The sequence below is a fragment of the Cuculus canorus genome, chromosome 6 (assembly GCF_017976375.1).
Source record: "Cuculus canorus isolate bCucCan1 chromosome 6, bCucCan1.pri, whole genome shotgun sequence".
Taxonomy (NCBI): domain Eukaryota; kingdom Metazoa; phylum Chordata; class Aves; order Cuculiformes; family Cuculidae; genus Cuculus; species Cuculus canorus.
Window position 1 is genome coordinate 1,971,589 of NC_071406.1, and position 25,143 is coordinate 1,996,731.

General features: G+C 47.8%; 2 protein-coding genes across 5 annotated transcripts in view; both read right to left on the reverse strand.

Moving 5' to 3' along the window:
- Positions 1 to 6,384, reverse strand: part of RIF1 (replication timing regulatory factor 1) — a 31,244-nt gene extending 24,860 nt beyond the window's left edge. For all 4 annotated transcript variants that reach the window (XM_054069940.1, XM_054069938.1, XM_054069937.1 and 1 more), the window contains exons 1-5: positions 6,247 to 6,384; positions 4,377 to 4,455; positions 3,619 to 3,715; positions 2,018 to 2,148; positions 1,481 to 1,575 (exon numbers count right to left, since the gene is read on the reverse strand). In XM_054069940.1, the coding sequence (XP_053925915.1) occupies positions 1,481 to 1,575; positions 2,018 to 2,148; positions 3,619 to 3,715; positions 4,377 to 4,455; positions 6,247 to 6,353 (509 nt within the window). In that variant the 5' untranslated portion in view covers positions 6,354 to 6,384. The remainder of the gene's footprint in view (positions 1 to 1,480; positions 1,576 to 2,017; positions 2,149 to 3,618; positions 3,716 to 4,376; positions 4,456 to 6,246) is intronic.
- A 1,472-nt stretch (positions 6,385 to 7,856) lies between these two features.
- TNFAIP6 (TNF alpha induced protein 6) lies at positions 7,857 to 23,518 on the reverse strand. The gene is made up of 6 exons (XM_009557430.2): positions 23,362 to 23,518; positions 17,853 to 17,990; positions 15,789 to 15,950; positions 12,353 to 12,581; positions 10,985 to 11,025; positions 7,857 to 9,335 (listed from the first exon to the last, which is right to left on the reverse strand). The coding sequence occupies exons 1-6, from the start codon at positions 23,453 to 23,455 to the stop codon at positions 9,172 to 9,174; spliced, it is 828 nt and encodes a 275-aa protein (XP_009555725.1). The 5' UTR covers positions 23,456 to 23,518; the 3' UTR covers positions 7,857 to 9,171.
- Between the last annotated feature and the right edge of the window lie 1,625 nt (positions 23,519 to 25,143).

Consider the following 25,143-nt stretch of genomic DNA (forward strand, 5'->3'; position numbering starts at 1 on the left):
GGCTGGAGAACAGGATTTGTGGGAACAGCTGAGGGACCTGGAGCGTTTTAGTCTGGAGAAAAGGAGGCTGAGGGGAAACCTTATCGCCCTCTGCAGCTCCATGAAAGGAGGTTGTGGTGAGGTGGAGACTGGTCTCTTCTCCCAAGGAAGAAGTAATAGGACAAGAGGAAATGGTCTCAAGTTGCACCAGGGGAGGCTTAGATTGGAAATCAGGGAAAATGTCTTTACTGACAGAGTGGTAAAGCCCTGGCAGAGGCTGCCCAGGGCAGGGGTGAAGTTCCCATCCCTGCAAGGGTTCAAAAACCACATGGAAATAGCACGTGGGGACATGATTAAGTAGGCATAGTGAGGTTGGGCTGATGGTTGGACTGGATGAGCCTGGAGGTCTTTTCCAACCTTCCTTACAAAAAGCAGAACAGACTGACATTTAGAGTTGTCCTTTCCATTCTATCTCAATGTTTTTGTCAAACGAGCTGAACTGAGTGCCTGAAAGAATCACCACCACTTCCTTATCAGTGGCACAGTACAAAGTTTGGATATTAACCAGCCCTTGTGTGTTCCCAGCAGCCCAGACCTGCTCCAACAGGCCAGCGAGATGAAAACAACGTATGCCTGGCTTGTGAAAAACAGCTCATACCGTGGAACAGCACAGGTCTGCACAGACTCAATGTGCATCAGCCTCATCAAGCATTCTAATCTTGTCCCTCTATTACAGAGCTGTTAGAGCATAGTATGACAAACAATTCCATGTTTACACCATCCTACACAGAAGCAAATGAGACTTTCCGAAATGGAAGTACTGGAACATATTCCAAATGGCTTGGAGGAACCAGCTTACCTCCAAGTCATTGAATTTTGCTAGTGTTCTTTTTGGCACAAGTACGTCAAACTCCCATCACTACAGCTTTGCTGAACTAAGGAAAACGAAATCTGATTCTTCTAGTGCTGCTGATCAAAACAATGCATTCTTGGTGCTGGTCCTAAAAACGCACCTTTGGAACCAAAGAGCACCCTCAGCAGTGTTGTGAAAAACATGGCAATAAAATTTGTAAAGCACCAAGGAGACATTTTTTAAACACAAACTCATGTAACAGCTGAGAATTTCTCAACCTGGCAGAGAATGAGAATGCAGAACACCTGTGAAACACAAGCGAAGCTTTGGAAATAGCTCCTAATAAGCCATTAAAAATGAAAGCATTGAAAGTTCACATGAACACTGACTGTTTTGTGTTAGAAATGTCATATTATCACTAACGGATTGCTTTGCAAATGAAGCAGTTCAGAAGAACCACTAGGTTAGAGAAACAGAGATGACAACTCACACACCTCTCCTGTGTTCCATGGACTATAACCCAGAACACTGAGAAAACAGTCTTGAACATACTGAACAATTAAAAAAGCATTCAAAAAAAACTTTTCTTTCAAAATTTTTCCAGAAAACTTTTAAGCATCTATTTTAAAAATATTACAGTGCACATACCGTATAATAACATTTAGTGCTTCGTATTCAACCACCATCGACTGCACATCTCCTTTAGTAAGTACTGTTTCCAGGGTAGAAATAATATTGGACACCTGAGGAAATCAGAAAACATCGATCAGAGTGAGCCCCTGAATAAAAATACTCCCACAGGACGCTGGAATGATGAAGTGCTGTTTCTCAGGACTGTGCCCTATGTTTGGATTATGCTTGGTTTTAAGGTCAGAGCTCTGACCAAACTGGAGTAATTTCAACTTTTTTCTCCCTACACTCTGGCATCTAACAGAATTGCTCCCACTACACCTTCTCCCTCAAGAAAAGCGATTTGTTGACCGTTGTCCCTCTGTAGCTGCCCTTACAATTCCTCTCCCTCCTTACAGTTTTTCCAAGAACTTAAGTCCCATACTTGGCTGTCAAATTTGATGGAAAAGAACCTTCAGGCTTCAAACACTACCGAGTGGAGAGTGACCAAGAGACTGCCCAAATCTCAACTCCCTAGGCAATCCAGCCACCAAAAAATAAAGTGAGGAAGCTTACCTCCTTTTTAATAACTTCTGAAGGAAACACCTGCTTAGAGATCACCCAAAGTGCTCGAGTGCGAGTGTTTTTGTCCGAAGCTTTTACAGCAACAGCGGTCACCATTGAAAGCAAATCATGAATTTCCGTTGCTGAAAGCAGAACGCACAACACTCAAACTCTGTTCACGTAGTTCTAGACAGCTTCTTAGCACGTTTCAGGTCATTTTGCTCAGTTAACATTACTAAAGACTAGTTCAACTTCAAGTCCCAATGGACACAACTGCATCTTAAGCATTACTTTTCGGAAATGTCTTTCAAAATAAAGTAGCAAAAAAGCTCAAAATGTATTAATGTACGGATACCATTAGCATAGAATATCTGTATTACTTTTATATGAGACCACAAACCACAAAACCAGAAGACAATTTTACATAAAACAACTAGACCTAATGATCAAATACTTAATTATTAAAAATCTGTTGGATTTCAAGTGAATTCAGCACCATTTTGGTGAATTTCACTGCTATACAAACATACATAAATTCACTTTGGGGTAACCGAGGTGACAGTGAGCTCATCACACAAAAAAAGATTAAGGTTAACATAGGACTTGCCTGCAACTAGGAAGAGAGATGGGGAAATCAGTTTTAATTTTGAAGGAATACATAACGAAGCCTGATGTCTTGCAGATCTGGGCTCTGTGCATAAATGATCTTGCTATCAGAGAAGGATATGCCCACATACACCCTCCTCCTCAATCAAGGGTACATATACTTTGTATCTTCTCCACTGCTTTCAGGACTTAATTATTTCCAAAACCTGACATTCTCTAACAAAACTAATTTATCAACCAGTTAAAAAAATGTTAGGGGGAAGGGAAAGGAAAGGGACCACCCATGCGTTATTACAGATGCCTCGTTCTCACAGGAAATTGGGCTAAAGTTCGAGTAATAGGAAAGAAGGACACACTGGAAAATGAGTAGAAGAACCGAGAGAAAGAATCGATTTCAAAAAATAGAATGGCAGAGTCACATAAAAAATGTTCTCTGCACACCCTCTGACATGATTTTGTTCAGTCTTGCTTGAGGTTAAGTTTCTCTCTAACAAAGGTCATTCCAGGAGTATTTAACGCTTCTCAGAAGATGAAAAAGAAAGAACCATTGACAGTACGCCACTTGCCATTGCCATCTGAGGAGTCATGATAGACCCCAGCACGACCAAGGCACTGCACAGCAGCCAAATCACAACACATTTCCTTCTGTCCCCACTCAGCTTCACCTCCTTCCACCACCCCCAGTCTGACACACACAACTGACACTGCGCAGCTTCCAATCATGGTATCGCAACTGGATATCCCTGACCCCTGGAACCTCTAAGAGGTACCTCCCGAGGCCCAGCCAGCCCGGACAGCAGCTTGCCCCTGTAACAGCACGAAGAAACCATCACAATTTATTTTGTACAAGACAGCATTAGTGAACCGATCACACTGCTCATACAAGAGCCGAAACCACTGCATGACTTGGGGATCGTAAACTTGGTCAAAATTCAAGTATATGTTAAAGAAATAACTCTGATATAAACACACACACTCAGCACTCACACCAAAGTCAGTTTGCTTACCAGATAATTCAGATGTAATCTTTGAACTGAAAACACAGAATCCCAGCGCCTGCAATGCTGCATTACTTAGCTCTGAGTTTTGACTAGAAATGTGTGCCTGAAAAAAAAAAAAGTAGCAGCTGTGAAGCACTGCCTTAATGCCAATGCTTCTGCTCAATAAAGAGAAAGGTGTCAAACTGAACAATTCATGAGAAATGCAATGCACCCATGCAGGAAACCCCTCCTGACTACACACATTCCAAATTACACACACTCCAAAGAAATAAAACAACTTGAGGTCCTGAAGACAGTTTTGCTCTCTGTAATCCAGACACCATAACTGAAGTAAGCTCTAAATGTGTAAAGTTCTTGACTTCTCTCATGACATACTACCACTTCATTCTCCAACTGTTTTTGAACATCTAAAACAGACAGGGAAAGACTGCCAAGAACAGCCTTCAAAAAACACTGACGTTTAGTGCATATTCCAATCCAGGAAGCATTTCTAAAAGCAGACAGAACACACCGCATCTTTTCTGGCTGGAAGATCAGTTTTGACGCCGTAACACTGCCCGAGTTACAGACCCAAACCCCTGTATTTTATTTGTTCTGTAGTAATTTCTAATATCACAGAAGCTATTTTTTTCAAGAAAACCCTTACTACTATGTCACTAGCCTGAATTCTCACTTAATAAATTCAAATCCAAGCCTTACACTGACCTTAACCATCTAAGCATATCTTGGCTTAAAGTGCAGAAAATTGAATGCAAAAAACATACCTTAAACGCTTTGCAAAGCTGTGGGAAGTGTCTTCCGACATCTGCAGTAAATTCTTTGCCACCTTCACCCGTCATGCGACTTTAGGAAGCAGGAGGGCAAAGAAGCAATATTCACAGGTTAGACATGTTATAACTGACTTCAAATTTCCAATTCAAACAATTTCTCTCCTTACAAAGCTAAAAGACAACAACACTTAAGTAGTTAAGGAAAAGAGCAAAAGTGCCAGTCGCCACAGACATATCAGTAAAATATTGTGTTACAAAGGACATGCATCACAGTATAATTCAAAAATCAAAGTGAGCAATGACCCATTTTGTGTTTATGGAGCACAAAACATTATGGCCTTCCATTTCTTGACAGCTTTCATAAAAACATTAAGGATTAATATGCAAACTCTAAACAACTGCTGAAAATTAGACAGATTTCCCACGGAACCATAGAGCTTAACAAGCATATTCCTCAAAATGTGCTAGAACGCAGACTCCACACACTAGGAAAACCCTGGCTTGACAACCAGCAGTGACGCCTTTGCATGCATCTGAGGAACATCCAATACAGAAAAGCTGCGGTTATCCTAGAAAACCTTAACTGATCCATTTCACGCAGCAAAAGGAACCATAATCAGTGCAATCATCCAGAAAAAAAAACAACTCAGAAATCTGTTGTTGTTTATCTTTACGTTAGGATGGGGTTTTTTTTCATTTATTACTGAAACCTGTAAACTGATCAGTGCCGCTGATATCGAGCAGTTACAGCTTTAAAAGTTCTCACAGACCCAAGAGACAGGGACTGGAGGGGGCACCGATGGACAGAGATAACATTTTCCCATGTGCTACCAAATTCCAAAGATACAGGTATAAAGGCAGAACTTAATGGTTAAGAAACACCTTCCACAAACAAATGCAATTAAAGCCGGATCACTCCAAAACCCGAAAACCACATCAAAATCTAACCTTTCCAACTCTAGAGCTGAAACGAATCTGGGTTCAGCAGGAAAAGAGTTACTTTTTCCCAGCATTCCTTCCCGCGGTTTCCGCAGGAAATGGAAAAGCGAGGCGCTCAGATGGGGAGAGGCACCAAAGAGATGCCCTCCCTCCTGCGCTCACGCTTCCTGCGGTCTCTGGCCAGCAGCGCCCCAGCCCAGAGCAACGCAAACCCCGCAGCCCCCAACAGAGCCTCTGCACATTTCCGAGCCCTTCCAGCGCCAACATAGGCCCCCAGTGCAAGCCCCCCAGCCCTCCCAACAGAGTCCCCCTGAACCCCCAGAGCCCCACACCAACCCACGCAACCCCCTGAACACTGGAACCCCTCAGCCCAGACCCCCCGCAGCCCCTAAGCGAGCCCTGCAGCCCTCCCCGAGCCAGGCCCCACAGCCCCCCAACAGAACCCTCTGCAGAGCCCCCCTCAGACCTGAGCCCCTGCAACCTCCCTTCAGGAGTCTCGACAGCCCCTCGACAGAGCCCCTCACAGGGCCCCTCCAGCCCCCAAACAAAGCCACGCTACCCCCTGAGCCCCCCCCGAGTCCACAGCCCCCCAGTGAGCCCCTCCAGCCCTACAAACCCCGGCAACCCCTCAACAGAGCCCGCCGCCGAACCCTACTGCGAGTGCCCACAGCCCCTAAGAGAGCCCTGAAGCCTCCAACAGAGCCCTCTGCAGATCTGAGCCACTCAGAGTCCCCACGCAGCCCCCCGAGTGCCTCAGGCCGCGCACAGCCCCACAGAGCCCACGCAGACCCCCAGCCCCGAGCCTCCACGCAGCCCCAGAGCGAGACCCTCGGAGCCATCCAGAGTCCCTCAGAGCCACCCCCAGATGCCAAGTCCCTGCAGCCCCACGAACCCCGCAGCCCCTCAGAGCGCCCGCTCCCCTCACCTGACGACGGTGAGGTAGGCGTCGGTGAGCTCCCCCGGCGGGGCGGTGGGGTCCTGCAGGGTCTCCAAGAGGGGCTGCAGGCTGGAGCCGGCAGCGGGAGCACTCATGATGCCGCTCAGTTCGCCCCGCGCTGCCAAGATGGCGTCGCGCGGGGCCGTGGCCGCGCCGGCCTCAGCCAATGGGAGCGCGGGGTGGGCGGGGCGCGTCCCGGTCCCAGCCAATGGAGGCGCGGGGAGGGCGGGGCCGGCGGCCGAGCCGGAACTCATCGATGGGCGGCGGCGCGTTTTCTGCGCGCGCGGAGGAGCTCCGAGCGATGGATCCCTTCCCGCGCCGTGAGGCCACGCCCCCTTCAGGCCACGCCCCCATCGCTGATTGGTGCGGCGGCGGCGCGGGAAAGGCAGAGGGGCGCGGGAAATGGTGGGGGGGGTGAAAGGCTCTGTCTCGCTTTAGGCGGCGATAGGAGCTCCTCCCAGTGACCCTCCTAGGAGCCCTCCCCAGCATCCTGCCCAGTAAACCTGTTAGGAGCCTCCCAAGATCCTTCCCAGAAAACCTCTTAGGAGCCTCCCAAGATCCTTCCCAAAAGCCCCTCCCAGGAACCTCCCTCCGTAGGACCCCCCTCCAGCACCTCTTCCCAGGAGCGCTTTCCAAGATTTCAACCTAGTAGCCTTCCCAGTAACCCTCCCCAGGAGCACTTCCCTGGATCCCATCCCAATAGCCTTCCCAGTAACCCCTCCCATCAGCTCTTCCCAGGATCCTTCCCAGGATCCTATCCCAGCAGCCCCCCCATCCCAGGAGCCCTCCCACTCCCATCTACAAAACGTTTATTTGTTATTGGGAAGCAATCCCTAGAGCTCCCAGCGCTGCTCAGCAGTTGCAGCGGACGCAGAAACATAATCAGTGTCCTGAGTTGGAAGGGGACCCACAAGGATCACAAAATCATGGAATGGTTTGGGTTGGAAGGGACCTCAAAGCCCATCCAGTCCCCCCCCTGTCACGGGCAGGGACACCTCCCACTGGCTCAGGGGCTCCAAGCCCCATCCAACCTGGCCTGGAACCCCTCCAGGGATGGGGCAGCCCCCACTGCTCTGGGCACCCTGGGCCAGGGCCTCCCCACCTGAACAGCAAAACATTTCTCCCCAAGATCTCATCTCAATCTCCCCTCTTTCAGCTCAAAACCCTTCCCCTTGTCCTCTCCCTGCCCTCTCTGACCAAGAGCCCCTCCCCAGCTTTCACGTTGTTCTCCAATACAGCTGGAAAGCAGGACCCTACTTCCAGTGAAATTACAATAAAAGCTCAAAGATGAAATAAATTTAAAGAACCAAGAATTAGAATAAAAGAAATAAAGATGAGTCTGATTAGCTTAAGACTCTCGCCAAATCTATATCCGAAGAATTCACAGTGCTCCAAACCAAAATAATTCACAGGAAGATTCTCAGTGGGTGATGGACTTCAGCAGATCGGGACCCAAGAAAACATTTGGAGCAAAAGAAAGAAACTCCTTAAACTTATTTGCAACTTTACAACTAGAAAAATATTTTGAAGTTTGAAAAGTTCTCTAGAAATAAAAATAATTTGCTGCAAACTCTGGACAGGATTAAAACAGAGGTAGCTTTAATGCTGCTTCAGACTGAGGAATTTCAGCTGAAGTTAAAAAACATATGGAGAATGCTGTATGTTGATCAAACAAAATAGTACAGTCGTCTTAAAACCCGTGTAAACAACAGATTGCTTCTTGACAGTATTTTATAGAATCAGAGAATCATTGAGGTTGGAAAAGACCTCTTAGCTCATCCCGTCCGTCAGCCCAGCCCCACCGTGCCTGCTAAACCATGTCCCGTTGTGCTTTTGAACCCCTCCAGCGACAGAGACTCCACCATTGCCCTGGGCAGCCTCTTCCAATGCTTCACCACTCTTTCAGTAAATCTGGGCTGGTTGGCTTGAGGCCACTTCCTCGTGTCCTGTCGCCTGTTCCTTGGGAGAAGAGTCCAGCACCACCTCACCACAACCTCCTTCCAGGGAGCTGCAGAGAGTGATGAAGTCTCCCCTCAGCCCTCTCTTTTCCAGACTAAACAGTCTCAGGGCCCTCAGCTGCTCCTCGTGATCTTGTTCTCCAGACCCTTTCCCAGCTCCGTTGCCCTTCATCTGAAGGGATCTTCCAGTACTCACTCAGCAATTTCTTCTGATGCTTCTTCTCACCTGTTTTATTATCCTTACCAAGTCTTTCATTTGATTCTTTACTGAGTGAAAGGACTTGAACATCTCTTCTCTGGATGAGGAAACCCCGACACAACTCATGGAGTAGTTTCTGATTCATCTCACCACAAAATTATGATGATAATGCAGTTGATTCTGTGCTGGTCCTTCTGCTTCCCAGTCTTCTGGCTTTGGGCAATCCCATGGGTAGACCATCCACAAGGTGAACATATGTATCTTGAAAATAAGCTTTCTCTAAAGGTCTTTTGAGATCAGGGAGATGAGTTAATTAAAATAATAATTACATGTAGAGAGCAGGAAGAAACAAAGCAAGACTCTAAAAAATAAATTAGTGGAAATCCAGGGAGAGAAGGAGAGAACAGCACATTACATTTAAAAATCTAATAATTGAAACAGTCGCAGAAAAATTTGTTCAAGTGGTGCAAGAAATGAGGAGAAGGGGCAGTTTGTATAGAAAAATAATTTTTAAATCTTTGGTAACAATGATTTCTTCAGATTTTTACAGTACTTGCAACCTAAAAATAGTCTTCTATTATTCATCTACATATAGTTTATAATTTATTTCCTAGTACACTTCATTAACAAAATTTATATAAAAGCAGAAAATAAAAAGTCAGGAAGGTATGAAGAAAAAAAGTCTTCTCTGAAGAAACAGATATCTGAGTGGGGTTCTACACCATGTTTCTTAATGAGTTCATCTCGTTAATCTGCTCACATGATGCCAAATTTTCCAGATAAGTAGTTTGTTTTCCCTTGGGATGTTGTATTCTTCCCATCGCTTGGCTTGGAAGTCGTGTCTATCGTAGTGTATCTGATCTGGAACCCACCAGCAGTCACTGAGGCGTCGGTCAGAAACTTCAAGGTCATAACATTGCCTTGGACACAAAGAGGAAAAACAAAGGTTAATGATGTCAGGTGGCATAAGAATGTGATACTTCAGAGCAATTTAAAGTGTTTTTTCTTGCTTGCTGCTGAGATCTTTAGAGCAATCCACCTGGTCTGTCTCCTTCAGTGGCCAGGGAGGACTAGAATTCCATTAACCCCATGGAAAACCCGGCAGATTTGCATCAGGTTTTGTTGTTTGCCGAGGTCAGAGGTTGATAAAGCTTTGCTGCACCCGGTGCAAAGCATTTCCTGTTCTATAAAATGCTGCTCTGCTTCACTCTCCCTCTGAAACGTCACCCTTTGTGTGAGACCGAGAGCCTCGTGGGTCTCGGTGACTCGAGGGTGAGGTTGCTCTGTCACTCTCCCATCAGTGTCATCTGCTCATCTCCACCAGGCGTGCGCAAACGGGGACATCAGGGATGGCAAAACTCGCCTGTTCTCTTTCTGCTGATTAGAGTTGTGGGCTGGAGTGTGGTTTCTGCACAGGTCACCCCTGATCCTCAGCGATCACGGCTACTTCCTTGCACAGACGGGATGCATGACGTGCTTTCTGCAGTGAGTGTGTGATGCTTGAGCCAGGAGAGGTGAGAGTGGCTTTGCTTTACAGGTAATCACACCTCGACCTGCTGTTTAGATTTATACACAGAATAATGTCTATGGAATCACAGAATGGTTTGGGTTGGAAGGGACCTCAAAGCCCATCCAGTCCCCCCCCTGCCATGGGCAGGGACACCTCCCACTGGCTCAGGGGCTCCAAGCCCCATCCAACCTGGCCTGGAACACCTCCAGGGATGGGGCAGCCCCCGCTGCTCTGGGCACCCTGGGCCAGGGCCTCCCCACCTGAACAGCAAAACATTTCTCCCTAAGATCTCATCTCAATCTCCCCTCTTTCAGCTCAAAACCATTCCCTAATCCTGTCCCTGCCCTCCCTGATCCAGAGATCAGAGTACTGGAAAGTCACTCTAAGGTCTCCCCACAGCCTTCTCTTCTCCAGGCTGAACAACCCCAACTCTCCTCATAGCAGAGGTGCTCCAGCCCTCAGAGCATCTCCGTGGCCTCCTCTGGCCTCGCTCCAACAGCTCCATGTCCTCCCTGTGCTGAGGACTCCAGACCTGGACACAGGCTCCAGGTGGGTCTCACAGAGCGGAGCAGAGGGGCAGAATCCCCTCCTCCCTGCTGCTCCCACTGCTCTGGACGCAGCCCAGGACATGGGTGGTTTCTGGGCTGTGAGCACACCTTGCTGGCTCACATTGAGCTTCTCTGCAACAGCTTTAGACCCGTTCCTACAATCCTTGCTCTGGAAAGGAGAAGCAGTGGTGCCTGAGGACTGTGTGCACAGCCAGGGCTCTGCCCCGGCTACAGCTCTGCTGTATAAAGGTGCCTGTGTGGAACTCCTCAGCGTGTGACCGTGTCCCAGCGCTGTAAGGCCAGCAGGATGCACCCTGCTTACCTTCTAACCAGGCTTTTTTCCCTTTCCGTTTATTTACCAGGATCTGCGTGGGTGAAAGAGCAGCGTATGGCAGGTGGCCTTGTAGCAGAGATTGTGTCTCTGGACATCTTTACCAGATATCATTTGAAAGCAAGGACAAAAGGTGATTTGGACTGATTTTTTTAACCATAAAGAGTGCAAACGTATTACCTGTGCTAATGATGTCATCCGGCAACTCATCTCCACAAAACCTGGAATAAAAAGTGTAAATGATGATTAAAGGACACAGCAAATACGCCAACCCCCCACTACATGGGGACCTACACGGAGCGGTGGCTCTCGGGCTGGACTCTCCTTTGGAGCTGTGGCTCACAGGGCTGCATTGGCTGAGGGTATTCAGTGCATGGAATTCTCCTTTAGGTGGCAAAGCAAGTGTTTAGGGGATTTCTGTCATTGTATTTTGGGGAGGGTAAAAAAGCGGGAAAGATTTTTCAATGTATGCAGAAAAAGAGAAATTCAGCAGGCATTGGCCTCAAGATGCACCAGGGGAGATTTAGGTTGGATATCAGGAAGAATTTCTTTACTGAAAGGGTTGTCAAACATTGGCAGAGGCTGCACAGAGAGGGGGTTGAGTCCCCTTCCCTGGAGGGGTTTAAAAGATGAGTAGATGTTGTACTTAGGGACATGGTCTGGTGGTGGACTTAGCAGGGCTGGATCGATGGTTGGACTCAATGATCTTAAAGGTCTTTTCCAAACAAAACCATCCTATGGTTCTATGATTCTATGACTAATTCTATGATTCCATGATTAAGGAAAAGAACCCAAGGCTAAGAAAGGAAAAACACTGTCAAGAAAACCATTTAAAACGATCAGTAAATGCAAACCAAACGGACTGTGCCCTTGCTTTGCTACATATGATTTGTAGAGAGGATGTGAAAGATGGCAGGAATTAGGAAGTGGATTTTATCACATTTTCTGGTTTATTTTTTGTTCTGGAAATCTGAATCATAGAATCTTATGTACTTCATACCAAAACATGACTGCCAAACGACAAGCAAAAATATGATGTTGCAGAAAAGAGAGAATTAAGCAAAGAGGGAAACTAAATCTAGTGAGAGAGATGTTATCTAACAGTTGTCCTGTTTTGATAGTGTTAGAAAAGGCTTTACTTCTGTAGCCAACAGTAACTTAAATTAATACACTTTTGCAAACAGTTTAACACCTCACCTCCCTCCTTTCAGCTAAAGCCAGTACAAAATACTGTTTGAGATTGCTAGGAGTCCTCCCTGTGAGATAATAGAGAATGGAGATAAGCAGCTAACTAAAAAGTCTTGCAGCTTTCTTTCATGTAATTTAATAAAGTGGAAAAGGCCAAAGCACAATTCTCCGAGGCTCTTCACAGGCCTGTGATAACGCCAGTAAACTGCCAGGGAAGAGAAGCCAGGTACTATTACTGCAAGTGTTGCAGGCACGTCAGAGGTGCTAATTGGGTCAGGTAATAGAGTTCCTCTCAAGTAATGCTCTGAGGAAGAACCATATTGTTTGATTATTTTCATATTAAAGCTGGAATCGCCTTACCTGCCCACAAAGCCATTGACATCATCATAGCTATCATAGATTTCCAAGAAATCAGCCATACAAGCAATGTCATCTTCAACGTCAAACTCTAGGAACTGTAGGTGAATACGTTGTCCATACTTTACTCTGATGTGCCAGTAGCAAATCTGGTCATTTTCATACTCATTTGGGTAGCCCGGTGACTTAAAGACATGTTTTGAATCCGTGAAGACTCCACCACATTCTTTTCCTAAGAGAAAAATAAAAGCATCACAGTTTAAGTATTCATTCCTGGTACAGCGATGGTTTATGTGCACTCAGACCCAGCAGATCCGTAGAACACCACACAGAACACCCAGCGTGACAGCACCTCTCATATATTTAAGCACCCAGCATTCACAAGAAATGCCAGTCATTTCCCAGCTTTTGGGAGCAGATATTTTGGAAACAGGCATCACGATCCAAAACTCACTGCATTCAGAGGCAAAACGTTCACTGACTTCATCGGACTTTAGGTCAGAGCTTGGTGTTTCACGTGAAAGGCGTTTGGGTTTTTTGGTGACATCAAAATGTAGTTGAAGTAATCCTGGCATGCAGTTGCATCCTTTCTTCTTCAGAAACCTCTTGAAAGTGTCTTTTCTCCCCAAAATCTGCTAGAGGCTGGTGGTCAGACACATTACATTGTACTCCTGTTATTGGTGCAGCTCTTCATTCCTTTTGGAATGTCTTCTTTGGGAGGAAAAACACCCATCCTGGTTTGATTCAGAGACCATTTGAACCTAACCAGCTCCCAGGCAGTGGGACCAGCCAACCTGGTGACCACGCTGCCTGACCATAGGATTTGTCACAGCTGCCCAAGTTCAGACCTAGGGGAGAGGAAGGTGCTTTCTAAGGGAGATTCGGGGCACAGGATAGCGTGATTGACCCTTGTCCTGGTTTTGTCTGGGACAGAGTCAGTTTTCTTCCTTGTAGCTGGTGTAGTATGGAGTTTTGGATTTGGGATGAGAATAATGTTGATAACACACCAATGTTTTAGTTGTTGCTAAGCAGTGCTTGTGCCAAGTCAAGGACTTTTCAGCTTCCCCTGCTCTGCCAGCGAGGAGGCTGGAGCTGCACAGGAAGCTGGGAGGGGGCACAGCCAGGAGAGCTGACCAACCCTGCCAAAAGGACATTCCTAAGCATATGGCTTCATGCTCAGCCTATAAACCACGGGAGTTGGCCAGGAGCCAGCGATCACTGCTCGTGGATGGACTGGGCATCAGTCATTGGGTGGTGAGTAGTTGCGCTGTGCATCACTTGTTTTGTATATTCTATCCTTATTATAATTCTCTCTCTTTGCTGTCCTATTAAACTGTCTTTATCTCAACCCAGGAGTTTTCCTTCTTTTCATTCTCTCCCCAGCCCACCAGGCAGCGGGAAGGTGACCGAGCTGTGAAGTTGCCAGCTGGTGCTAAACCACAACACTCGCATATTTATACATTGTCCACAAGTCCTATGCTTTCCAGCTGGAGGTCAGTGCTCAGTTGGATGTACTTTGTACATTGCCAACAGGCAAACAGTTCCACAAGTTCCTCTTGACATATTTAACATCATAGAGAAGAGCATAGTATCATGGAATCATGGAATGGTTTGGGTTGGAAGGTTCCTCAAAGCCCACCAGTCCCCCCCCTGCCATGGGCAGGGACACCTCCCACTGGCTCAGGGGCTCCAAGCCCCATCCAACCTGGCCTGGAACCCCTCCAGGGATGGGGCAGCCCCCACTGCTCTGGGCACCCTGGGCCAGGGCCTCCCCACCTGAACAACAAAACATTTCTCCTTAGGATCTCATCTCAATCTCCCCTCTTGCAGCTGAAAACCGTTCCCGTCATCCTGTCCCCGTACTCCCTGATCAAAAGCCCCTCCGCAGCTTTTCTGCAGCCCCTTTCAGTACGGGAAGCTGCTCTGAGGTGTCCCTTCTTGAGGTTAAGTAACCCCAACTCTCTCAGTCTGTCCTCATACTGGAGGTTCTCCAGCCCTCGGATCATCTCCGCAGCCAGAACAGCTCCGTGTCCTTCCTGTGCTGAGGACTCAGTTCAATCAGAGATTTGTCTTCGTTTCCTCAGGCTTCTTGTCTCCTACCTGCAAACAGACAGCTCATGCTGGGCTTTGTAGCAGAATGTCCATTGAGGGTGCACTCATATCCCTCTAATGTGGACAGACATCCTTCTAACGGGAGAGACTCAAGCCATCTGCTGAGTGATGCACTTCTGGTTTCCTTTTGTCCTCTAACCAAACAGTGCCTTGGGAAAGTGTCTGCCCGGACGAAGGATGACGAAGGAGAAAGTCTGCTGATGGTTTCCATGCAGAAATAATGAATGCAGTCGCCTCTCTTGCAGTTCTCTTTGTACGCTGAACATCTGGGAATGTCCCCCACCCCTCAGAGCCATTTGATTAACAACTGCCCTGCTAACACAAACAAACTCAAGCCCTGTGAGCACAAACAGAATCCACACAGCTGCACAGACGTCACGGACAACTCCAGCTCGTGGCTCTGCCAGGCAGGGCAGAACGCTTGGAGCAGGGGAGCCAAGCAGTGCACAAAGTTAAGCTTTGCTTTTCATATTGGTGTGTACTTTTCTGTCTTCTCTGCTCTACCAATTAACATCAGGTTATGCTGGAACAGCATGTGTGGATGTTTTAATCGCCTGCAGTGCAGTGAATGGAGGGCGTGGAGAGATCATAGACTCTTGGAATGGTTTGGGTTGGAAGGGACATCAAAGCCCATCCAGTGCCACCCCTGCCATGGGCAGGGACACCTCCCACTGGCTCAGGGGCTCCAAGCCCCATCCAACCTGGCCTGGAACCCCTCCAGGGATGGGGCAGCCCCCACTGCTCTGGGCACCCTGGGCCAGGGCCTCCCCACCTGAACAGCAAAACATTTCTGCCCAAGATGTCATCTCAATCTCCCCTCTTTCAGCTCAAAACCGTTCTTCTCATCCTATGCCTGATCCAGAGCCCCTCCCCAACTTTCCTGGAGCCCCTTTCAGCCCTGGAACCTGCTATAAGGTCTCCCCACAACCTTCTCCAGGCTGAACAACCTCAACTCTCTCAGCCTGTCCTCATGGCAGAGGCGCTCCATCTCCTCAGTGGCCTCCTCTGGACTCGCTCCAACAGGTCCATGTCATTCCTGTGCTGAGGACTCCAGAACTGGACCCAGGGCTCCAGGTGAGGTGTTATACGCAGTCCAGTGCCATGCAGATACCCTGGGCTCTGAGCAAGCTGGATCAGCTACAGGTGACAGCAGAGGGGAGTTGTTGCAAGCCTCCACATAAACTCGTATCAGTTTCCCCCCTTCTCAAACAGCGTATTTATAGCATTGAAGCGAACTCCTGCAGAGCCTGGGTGCCTTTGCAGCCACAAAATGTAGCACATAGTCATGATCATAGACCCAAAGAGCAATCAGTTGTTTTAAACGCACCGTTAGGGTTGTAGCAGTAGGCGTCCCATCTCTCACTCCTGTTGAGGCGAATCCCATAATCAACAATACCGGTTTTCCCAAAGCCGCAGTTGGCTCCAGCTTTTACTATGGGATACCCAACTCTGCCCTTTGCCATCCAGCCGGCAGCACACACGTGGAAACCTGCAGCAATGAGATAATGAGACATGGATGTGATCAATCAATCCTCGGCAAGAAAAACACTGCATTTCATTTAAGTAAGTAAAGTCTAACTCAAGCTCGGTGTCCTGAGCTGCACCAAAAGGAGCGTGGCCAGCACGTCAAGGGAGGGGATGCTCCCTTTCTACTCTACTCTCATGAGACCCCACCTGGAGTCCTGTGTCCAGTCCTGGAATCCCAAACATAAGGAGGACATGGAGCTGTTGGAACGGGTCCAGAGGAGGCCACAGAGATGATGCGAGGGCTGGAGCACCTCTGCTATGAGGACAGGCTGAGAGTTGGGGTTGTTCAGCCTGGAGAAGAGAAGGCTGTGGGGAGACCTTAGAGCAGCTTCCAGTACCTGAAGGTGGCCTACAGGAAAGCTGGGGAGGGGCTTTTTACAAGGGCATAGAGTGATTGGATGAGGGGGAATGGCTTTAAATTGGAAGGGCGAAGATTTAGATTGGACATTAGGAAGAAATTCACAGTGAGGGTGGGGAGGCCCTGGCCCAGGGTGCCCAGAGCAGTGGGGGCTGCCCCATCCCTGGAGGGGTTCCAGGCCAGGTTGGATGGGGCTTGGAGCCCCTGAGCCAGTGGGAGGTGTCCCTGCCCATGGCAGGGGTGACACTGGATGGGCTTTGAGGTCCCTTCCAATCCAATCCAAACCATTCCATGATTCTTCAATTCTCTGATAAAGACTTGGGTGCAATTTGCCTAACAGAAACCAAACTGCCAGGCAGAAGAGTGCTCCAAGAGGCTATTTTTAAACACAGAATATAATACTGCACTGTGTTCTCCACAATATAATTATTGGTTCTTCATTGGAAAACAAAACCCAAAAGCAGATGGACTGTAGTTTCCTGAGTAGTGAGGTTTAAGTGCTGCACCAGCATCTCTAATCAAATTATATATTGGATGAGTTATGTAGCTGCCTTCTTTGTTTCCATTTTGGAACCAAACAGATTTACTCACTTTCTTCCCAGGGGTTGCATCATTACGTTCTGAGAGGGAATAAAATACAACACACAGAAGACAGATAAGAAAGCAAAGTATTTCCTTAAAACACTGTCTGATTAAATTGAAATACCTGAAATGCCTGAAGTATTTCTTGCTTCACAGAAACATCCTGTTGATGCATTTTGTGGCTGAGAGGTTAAAAACAACAGCCAAAGAGCTCAACATTATTCACTGCCCAGTGAAGACCAATGCAATGTTTCACGGAGACAAACAGAACATATTTGTGGCATCTTAGGGCTCAGAAGCTACTCAGAGAGACAAAAGTACCCTTCTTACATGCATGATGAGAGCCAGCTTCTGACTCAGCCCCGTGGCCTGCAGATCGCTAGAGTGGAGGATATTTTCCTACTGCCCTGAATTAATTAATCATTGCTTATTAGGAATCAACCAGGAATACAGTAGAGCCCTCAAGCAGCTCCACTTTTCACTCCAAGCGCACCACTCGCACTCTCACAGAGCAAATGTGGCTGCAATAAACATCAAGAGATCCTGGCTGGCGATGTGAAAACCAGCGATGCACATTTACTATAGAAACCCCCTGGGGATAAACGCCTTCCTCAGCAGCCCCCGGTGCTGGAGCTGGGGAGGCACCAGTGCTTCCCAGCTCAGCCAGGAGTACCCTGGGGGGATAGGGGGGTTGCTGGTTCCAGGACTGTGCTGCACCCAGAGTTTGGGGGACACACAGCAGATGTTATCCCTGACAGCTCTGCAGGTCCTGCAGTTGTGCTTTGCTCCTCAGGGCAAAGTTGCAGGCAACTTGGGAAAAAATCCAGGAAGTTTACAAGTTTCTCAGCCCCAGAGTTCATAACATTCATGAAAATACAAGACTGGCAACACTATGAATGAGCGATGTGAAAGGTTTTTCCGAACCTATTTTTCTTGCTGCCTCCAGCTGCTGATACGTGGCCAGACGTCCTCCCTCGTATTCACAGACCGCCTTCGCTTCTGTGTAGGTGAGCTGGTACTTCCCAGAGCGCGACTCCCTGTGATACACCCCAGCAGCTCGTTCTGTGGGACCAAAGCAATACGTGATGTCAGTACTGTATCCCAGACGGCCCACCTTCCACACCACCTCTGTAGAGTCACAGAATGGTTTGGGTTGGAAGGGACCTCAAAGCCCATCCAGTTCCACCCCCTGCCATGGGCAGGGACACCTCCCACTGGATCAGGGGCTCCAAGCCCCATCCAACCTGGCCTGGAACCCCTCCAGGGATGGGGCAGCCCCCACTGCTCTGGGCACCCTGGGCCAAGGCCTCCCCACCCTCATTGGGAAGAATTTCTTCCTAATGTCTAATCTAAATCTTGCCCCTTCCAATTTAAAGCCATTTCCCCTTGTCTCATCGCTACAAGACCTTTTAAGAAATCCCTCCCCAGCTTTCTTGTAGCCCCTTTCAGGTACTGGAAGGTCGCTATAAGGTCTTCCTGTAGCCTTCTCTTCTCCAGGCTGAACAACCCCAACTCCCTCAGCCTGTCCTCACAGCAGAGGTTCTCCAGCACTTGGATCATCTTCATGGCCTCCTACGGATGCATTCCAACAGTTCCATATTCTGCTTATATTAGGGACCCCAGAACTGGACACAGGGCTCCAGGTGGCATCTCACCAGAGCAGAGCAGAGGGGCAGAATCCCCTCCTTCCTGCTGGTCCCACTGCTCTGGATGCAGCCCAGGACACGGTTGGTTTCTGGGCAGGGAGCACATGTTGCCGGCTCATATTGAGCACCCCAAGTCCTCCTCCTCAGGCTGCTCTCAATCACATCATCCTCCATCCTGTACTGAAACTGCGGATTGCCCTGACCCAGGTGCAGGACTTTGCCCTTGGCCTTGTTCAACAACATGAGGTTCTCACAACCCAACTTCTCCAGCCTGTCCAGGTCCCTCTGGATGCCGTCCCATCCTTCTGGTGTGACAGCTGCACCTCTCAGCCTGGTGTTATCTCCAAACTTGCTGAGGGCGCCCTCAATCTGCTGTCTGTGTCAGCGATGAAGACATTAAACAGCAGTGGGCCCAGTACAGATCCCTGAGGGACACCACTTGTCGTGGGTCTCCATCTGGACATCGAGCCATTGACCACTACTCTCTGTTTCCCCAAAACCTGCACTTTGGGCTACTGTCCAGGTGAGGAGAGAAGTAAAATGGTCAGAAAGCAGCTGTGCTGCTGGAGAAACATCAGGAAAAGACATTCCTCCCAGCTCAAAGGCGTGGTTTTGCAACGCAAAGGTGTGTTTCTCTTCGGGAGAAGTTTGGAACAACAGAGCTCGTCAGAGCTTGGTGAGGTTTTCAACAACAGAAGATCAACAGAGGCAGAGCTTGGTGAATTTTTCAACAACAGAAAATCAACAAAGGCAGGGCGGGCTCCCCGAGGGCTGCTCGGAAGGCAGTAGCTATGGGAACCATCGGCTGGTGTCAGCATCACCAGTTCCATGCGTCCTATCTGACTCAGGGGAAGCTCCGTCTGGATCGCTATCACAGCACACTTTTGGATGTAACTTCGAGTGCCTTCGTAAGATGAAACAGAGCTTTGTTTCGAGCCTCCAGAGGAGTTGAATCAGAGCTACTCAGATAGAGGAGAGGCAGAAATTAAAGGGAATCCAGATGTGAAATAAAAATATCTGAGCTTGTGTCGCAAAGGGCAGGACCCAGAACAATCGCTGGCTGACATTTCTGCTGCACAGAAAATTAATACGCTTTCTTCATTATTTTTCCCTTTGCTGTTGTGAGCACGAGATAAAAGCAGCTTTCCAGGGAAACCTAGAAACTGTCAGTACCGCAACAAGGCTCACGTTGCACTTGTCTGGTGCTGTACGGATGGAAATCTGTCTCAGAACTGATCCCTATGTCTAATCTGAATGGCGTTTCTGTCCAGATCTTTCTTCTCTTTAGTATAATCCGAGAGAAATGGCCGTAGCTGTCACCAGTCAGCGCAACTCAGTAAAGATGCAGAACAGGAAGCTTTTTTTACAGTAGTGATTGGTATCATGGGAAAAAAGGAATGTGTTTTCTACAGACACACACAAAGTCAGTAGTTTTGGCTGGGTTGGGATGTTTGCTTAACCAGCCCCGGTCACCAGTGACTTGTGGTTAGCGATGGTGAGAACTCTTCCTGGAGACACAATGACGTTTGCCAATGTAGCTTTTGGATCTTCAGTCACTGGTCGTGCACCCAGTGAAGTGAATGACACTGCTGACAACGGTCTCAGCAGGGAATCACTGGGAATGTCACTGGTGTGGGCATGGGATAACATATATTCCATGGAAAAACCTTTCCATAGAAGCCAATTCCACTGCAAACAAGAGTAACAACAACTTAGAGCTGTGGAATAAACACAGAATAATGGAATGGGTTGGGTTGGAAAGGACCTTAAGATCATCCAGTTCCAACTCCCCTGCCACGGGCAAGGGTGCTAGATTACAAAAATCTACTTTAATTAAAATATTTGTAGGATGTATTATTTTTCACTCAGTCAGTGGTCTCTCGTGCCTAACCAGATGAATGCACTCGCTGCTGCCTGACAGCATGGCTGGATGGGGTTCAGCGTGTGCAAACTGGACATGAGTCCCACAGCACCCAGCACGCGGTCCTGCCCCAGGGTACGACCTGCAGCGGATGGGACTGACCTCTGCAGGCCACCATGAAGTGAGCTGGAAGGGGAATGAGAAAACAGACTGTAGTCCTTGGGATGAGCTGAACTGCACCATCTGCACCAACACAAGAGAAAGGTTTGTCACTGCTGCAGAGGTGACCAGTCACAGCTAAAGTGAGAGCAGTCTTAGAGCTCAGTCTCTGTGATGCTTGCTGCTAAAACCCCCCATTGCTCTGGCAGCCAAAACCCACCCTGCTCTGTCCCTGGATCTGCTGCTGGATGAACCCTAGGGATCTGGGGGAATTGCCACTGCTTGCACTCATCACTCTTGGAGCCGACAGTGAAAACTTATCATATTTAGTTTTTCTCCTAACTTTTTCACCAGGCAATGTTGCAATTCAAGTCCTATCCCCTAAAAGGTATCCACCCCCACTTTCTGACATTAAAATGTCACCAACAGAGAGGCATCCCCTCTTTCACAATGTTGCTAGAAAGATCTACGTTCACAGTTTCTGCAAAGGCTGCTCTGCCAACAGCAGCACCTCTGAGTCTTCCTGCAGCATCTCTGTGGGTGCTGTTACCCTGCTGGCAGCAACCATAGAATAATAGAATTGTTTGGTTGCAAAAGACTCTTGAGAACATTGAGTCCAACCGTACATAGAGTGGTTTGGGTTGGAAGGGACCTCAAGCCCCTTTGCTCTGACCACATCCCTTCTTTACGGCAATACCCATCACACCCGGTATCAAACCCAACTTCTGTGGCCCTGCTATCAAGGCTTAACACAGCGTCAGTCCTGCTTATCCTTTGTGTCTCCTTACTGTTATTCCAGCCCAGAATGCAAGCTTTGCTTGTTTCTTGCACAAACCTCTTTTCTGTCATTCATTTTTTCAATAGCAGCCCCTTGGGGTGGTGCTTGAAGCTGCCAAGCTGTCCTTGCTCGGAGCTCTCCCCTACCTGAGCACATCCATAGAATCATAGAACCGTTTGGTTGGAAAAGACCTTTGTTTACCAAGGCTTGTAATGATAGGACGAAGGGCAATGGGTATAAACTGGAGAGGGGCAGATTTAGATTAGACAGAAGGAGGAATTTCTTCACCATGAGAGTGAGGAGGCCCTGGCCCAGGGTGCCCAGAGGAGCTGTGGCTGCCCCATCCCTGGAAGGGTTCATGGCCAGGTGGGATGGGACCTTGGGCAGCCTGAGCCAGTGGGAGGTGTCCCTGCCCATCATAGAGGGGCTGGAACTGGATGGGCTTTAAGGTCCCTTCCAACCCAAACTATTCTATGATTCTATGATTCTATGATTCTATGATTCTATGTGATTCTATGATCATCGAGTCCAACCATACCTGCTCATTACTAAACTGTTCCTGAGCACCTTGTCTATTTTAAACCCCTCCAGGGATGGGGACTCCACCCCCTCCCTGGGCAGCCTCTGCCAGGGCCTGAGAACCCTTACTGTGAAGAAAATTTTCCTGATGTCCAATCTGACCCTGCCCTGGTGCAGCCTGAGGCCATTCCCTCTCATCCTCTCACCTGTCACTTGGGAGAAGAGACCAACAACCCCTCTCTACAACCTCCTTTCAGGCAGTTGTAGGCTGTGCTGAGGTCTCCCCTCAGCCTCCTCTTCTCCAGGCTAAAACAACCCAGGTGCCCCAGCCACTTCCCATAGTCCTTGTTCTCCAGCCCCTTCGCCAGCTTCTCTGGACACGCTGCAGCCCCTCAATATCCTTCTTAACATTCAGCAACTACGAGACGCAGCAGGCACATTGGGAGTTTAGAAGGAAAGAGAAGTCATTAAAAAAGCACAGTTAAATGGAAAACAACTGAGATCACTTCTCCTTCTCATTGATTCTCCTGCTGGTTTGCACACTCCTCAGAGAAGGGACGAGACTCACACGAGTGCTGCACCAGCTAACGGAGCGTGGCCCCAGCCCCTCATGGAACAGAAATGTGTGCCGGCAAGAGGAATTCCTTAAAATCCTTAAAGAAACACGCAGCATTCAAGAAAGGAGAAAGGAGCTTGAAGTATTTTTTTATAAAGCAGAGCACTCAGTGCATGTGTTTGTTTTGACATCCTTTATATGACTGTATTCCACGTTTTTCTGGTGTATGGGATAATGATAACAATCTATAAAAGAACCCTAAGAGCTATTGAAACCGTCTTGAGGTATAAAAACCTATTCCCACAGCATTTTATAGAGCCGTTTTGGAGTCTTCTCTCCACTGTTTAATGATGTGAACAAACCAACAGCCAAACCTTATACATTTCTGTGCCTTCCAAGAAACCCAGGAAACATTATCACTATTAATTCCAGCTCATTTAGTGTCAGATGTAGGACCCCAGGCATGTGAAGTATGTTCATGCAGAAAGTAATTCATTCCTTTGGCAAATGTTTCTTTTCATGCTCATTTTCCTTCATTAGAAGCAACTATTATTTAATGATGTTTTCTCTTTACCTCATGCTGTAGGAAAACATATACAGATTAAATGTTCTACATCTGCCCTTTCCTGCACTTCAGAGAAGCAGTAAAAATAGTAAGTTTATAAGGACAAAACTTAATCATTACTTGGATAAAACAATCAGCAATTTCAATGCAGGTTTTTGTTAAATAAAATGATCACCAATTTCAATGCAGGGTTTCGGTACTCAGATCAAACGATCACCAATTTCAGTGCAGGGCTTTGCTGCTATTAATGCACGGCTCATTTCTGCATCTCTAGGTGCTCGTCTTTATACTTGCTAAACAAACACAGCGACTTCTGCAGCAAAACATTCACGGCTGAATTATTTCTTACCTAACCAGATGGAGTTATGCAGCACTCCGTCCTTGAATCCCCACGACTGAGCCTCGTCCCATAGCAGGGCAGAAAAGAAAATCAGTGCGATCATCTCTTCTAAACTGTAAATGTTCCCTGTTAGAACACTCAGGGTAAGCTCTGCTAGCAGCTGGCTGGATCCTCTTGGAACATCTGGGAGCCAGATCTTAAATAGTGCTTTCAGCTGTGAGGTCAGCGAGCCTGCTCCAATTGTGCTCGCTGTAGTATTATTACACAATTAAATGTGATGTCTGCAGCCGTCCATGTGACTCACTTTTGGCTCTCCCGATTCCCAGTGTGTCCAAGAAACCATTCTCTCCCTCACTACTGCAGCACACATGAACACTTTTCAAGCCAAAGTCTGTTCATTCTTCAGTGCTCACTGTCTTTGAATTCCACAAAACAATAAAACTAATAACCAGTCTGTCTGCTCACAGTGTTTCCAGTCACGCCACTCAGAGGATGAAGGGAATCACACATATTACCTCTCATTCTCATTTACACATCCTGTTCTTTCATCTATAATTCGTATTTAATTTCACAGCGACCTAATCAATGAAAAAACTCAAGCAGAATGTTTTGTGTGGGCTATTGGAATTCAGCTTCCCTACATGGAATCTGTAATTGTGGGGCAAACTCCCAGATCAGCGTAAAACTGCAAGTGTCAAAACAGATGCTCTTTGTTCCGCAAGTGGGAAATCAAGCCGAAATCTTCCCCTCCAAACCACAGTTTAAGATCTGATTCATAGCGTGACAGCTGTCTGCTGGTCTTCCCTTCCGGCTGAAAGTGAACCCTGCAGCTGCTCCTCGTGGGCTGAGTGGGAGAGCAGAAAGGGGGAAGGATGAGAGTATGGAAAATGGTCTGGTGCTTCCACGCGCCTGAGCAGCCATTGGAAGACTCAGATCTCCAGTTGTGTTAACATCTGTAACTTCTGAGTCAGGAGCTACAGAAGAAGAGGTGCCTCATGACCGCGAACACAATCAAATTCAAAGAAATGAAAAGGAAAGGGTGGAGGAGGCTGTGCCTACTCCAAAATATTTTACATAGATGACTGTTGTAGCACCGAGGAAGATGGTCTCCATCATTCCAGGCTTCACATGAAGTGATGAATGCCTAGTTACGTTGTAAACACAGACACATGGACACATTCCTTCCACCAACAACTCGGGCAGATACTGGAGAGGAGAGCTGTGGGGAAACGGAGTCAAGGGAGAGCCTCTTCCCCTGTGTCAGAGCAGCAAGGCACCTTCTACCAAAACACCAACACCTCGACTTTAGAGGGCTTTTCCAGCTGTAATGATTCTATGATTTTACGACCTGTCAGCACTTGCTGATGGGAGCAAACCCGTTCTTCCGAGGAAGCTCACCCACATGTGCATTCCTCTTGTCCATGCCCATGCCTTACCCGCTTGAGTTTGAACCTCTGGCAAGCAGCAGTGGGTGTACAACATCTGTCTGTCTTCTCGCTCCTGACAAAGCTCAGTCCCATATGTCTGTCTCCTAAGTGAACTGGAAAGGAAAGTTTTCATCTGCAAATCCTAGCAGAACTTCTCCCAACAAGAAGATATTCTGCAGCTGCACGCGGGCACTTCAAGACATTCATCTGACAGTGTTTTCTTAAGTTTCCCTCCAAGTTTTCCACATTCAAATACATCCCAGACAAATCTTATACAAACTTGGGGGTGCGGGTTGGGGAGGGGGTGGTTCCTTAACTCTTTCCATACCTACATGTAGTAAGAAATATTGTTGGGAAGTCATTG

What these genes read in the sequence shown, in the direction of transcription:
- TNFAIP6 (XM_009557430.2), bottom strand. Translation starts at nt 23,455, where the DNA reads ATGATCGCACTGATTTTCTTTTCTGCCCTGCTATGGGACGAGGCTCAG. An exon ending in CTACTGCTACAACCCTAACG is followed by an intron (nt 12,582 to 15,788) that starts GTGCGTTTAAAA and finishes TTTTTCTCTTAG; the next exon opens with GAAAAGAATGTGGTGGAGTC. An exon ending in GTCAATGGCTTTGTGGGCAG is followed by an intron (nt 11,026 to 12,352) that starts GTAAGGCGATTC and finishes TTTTTATTCCAG; the next exon opens with GTTTTGTGGAGATGAGTTGC.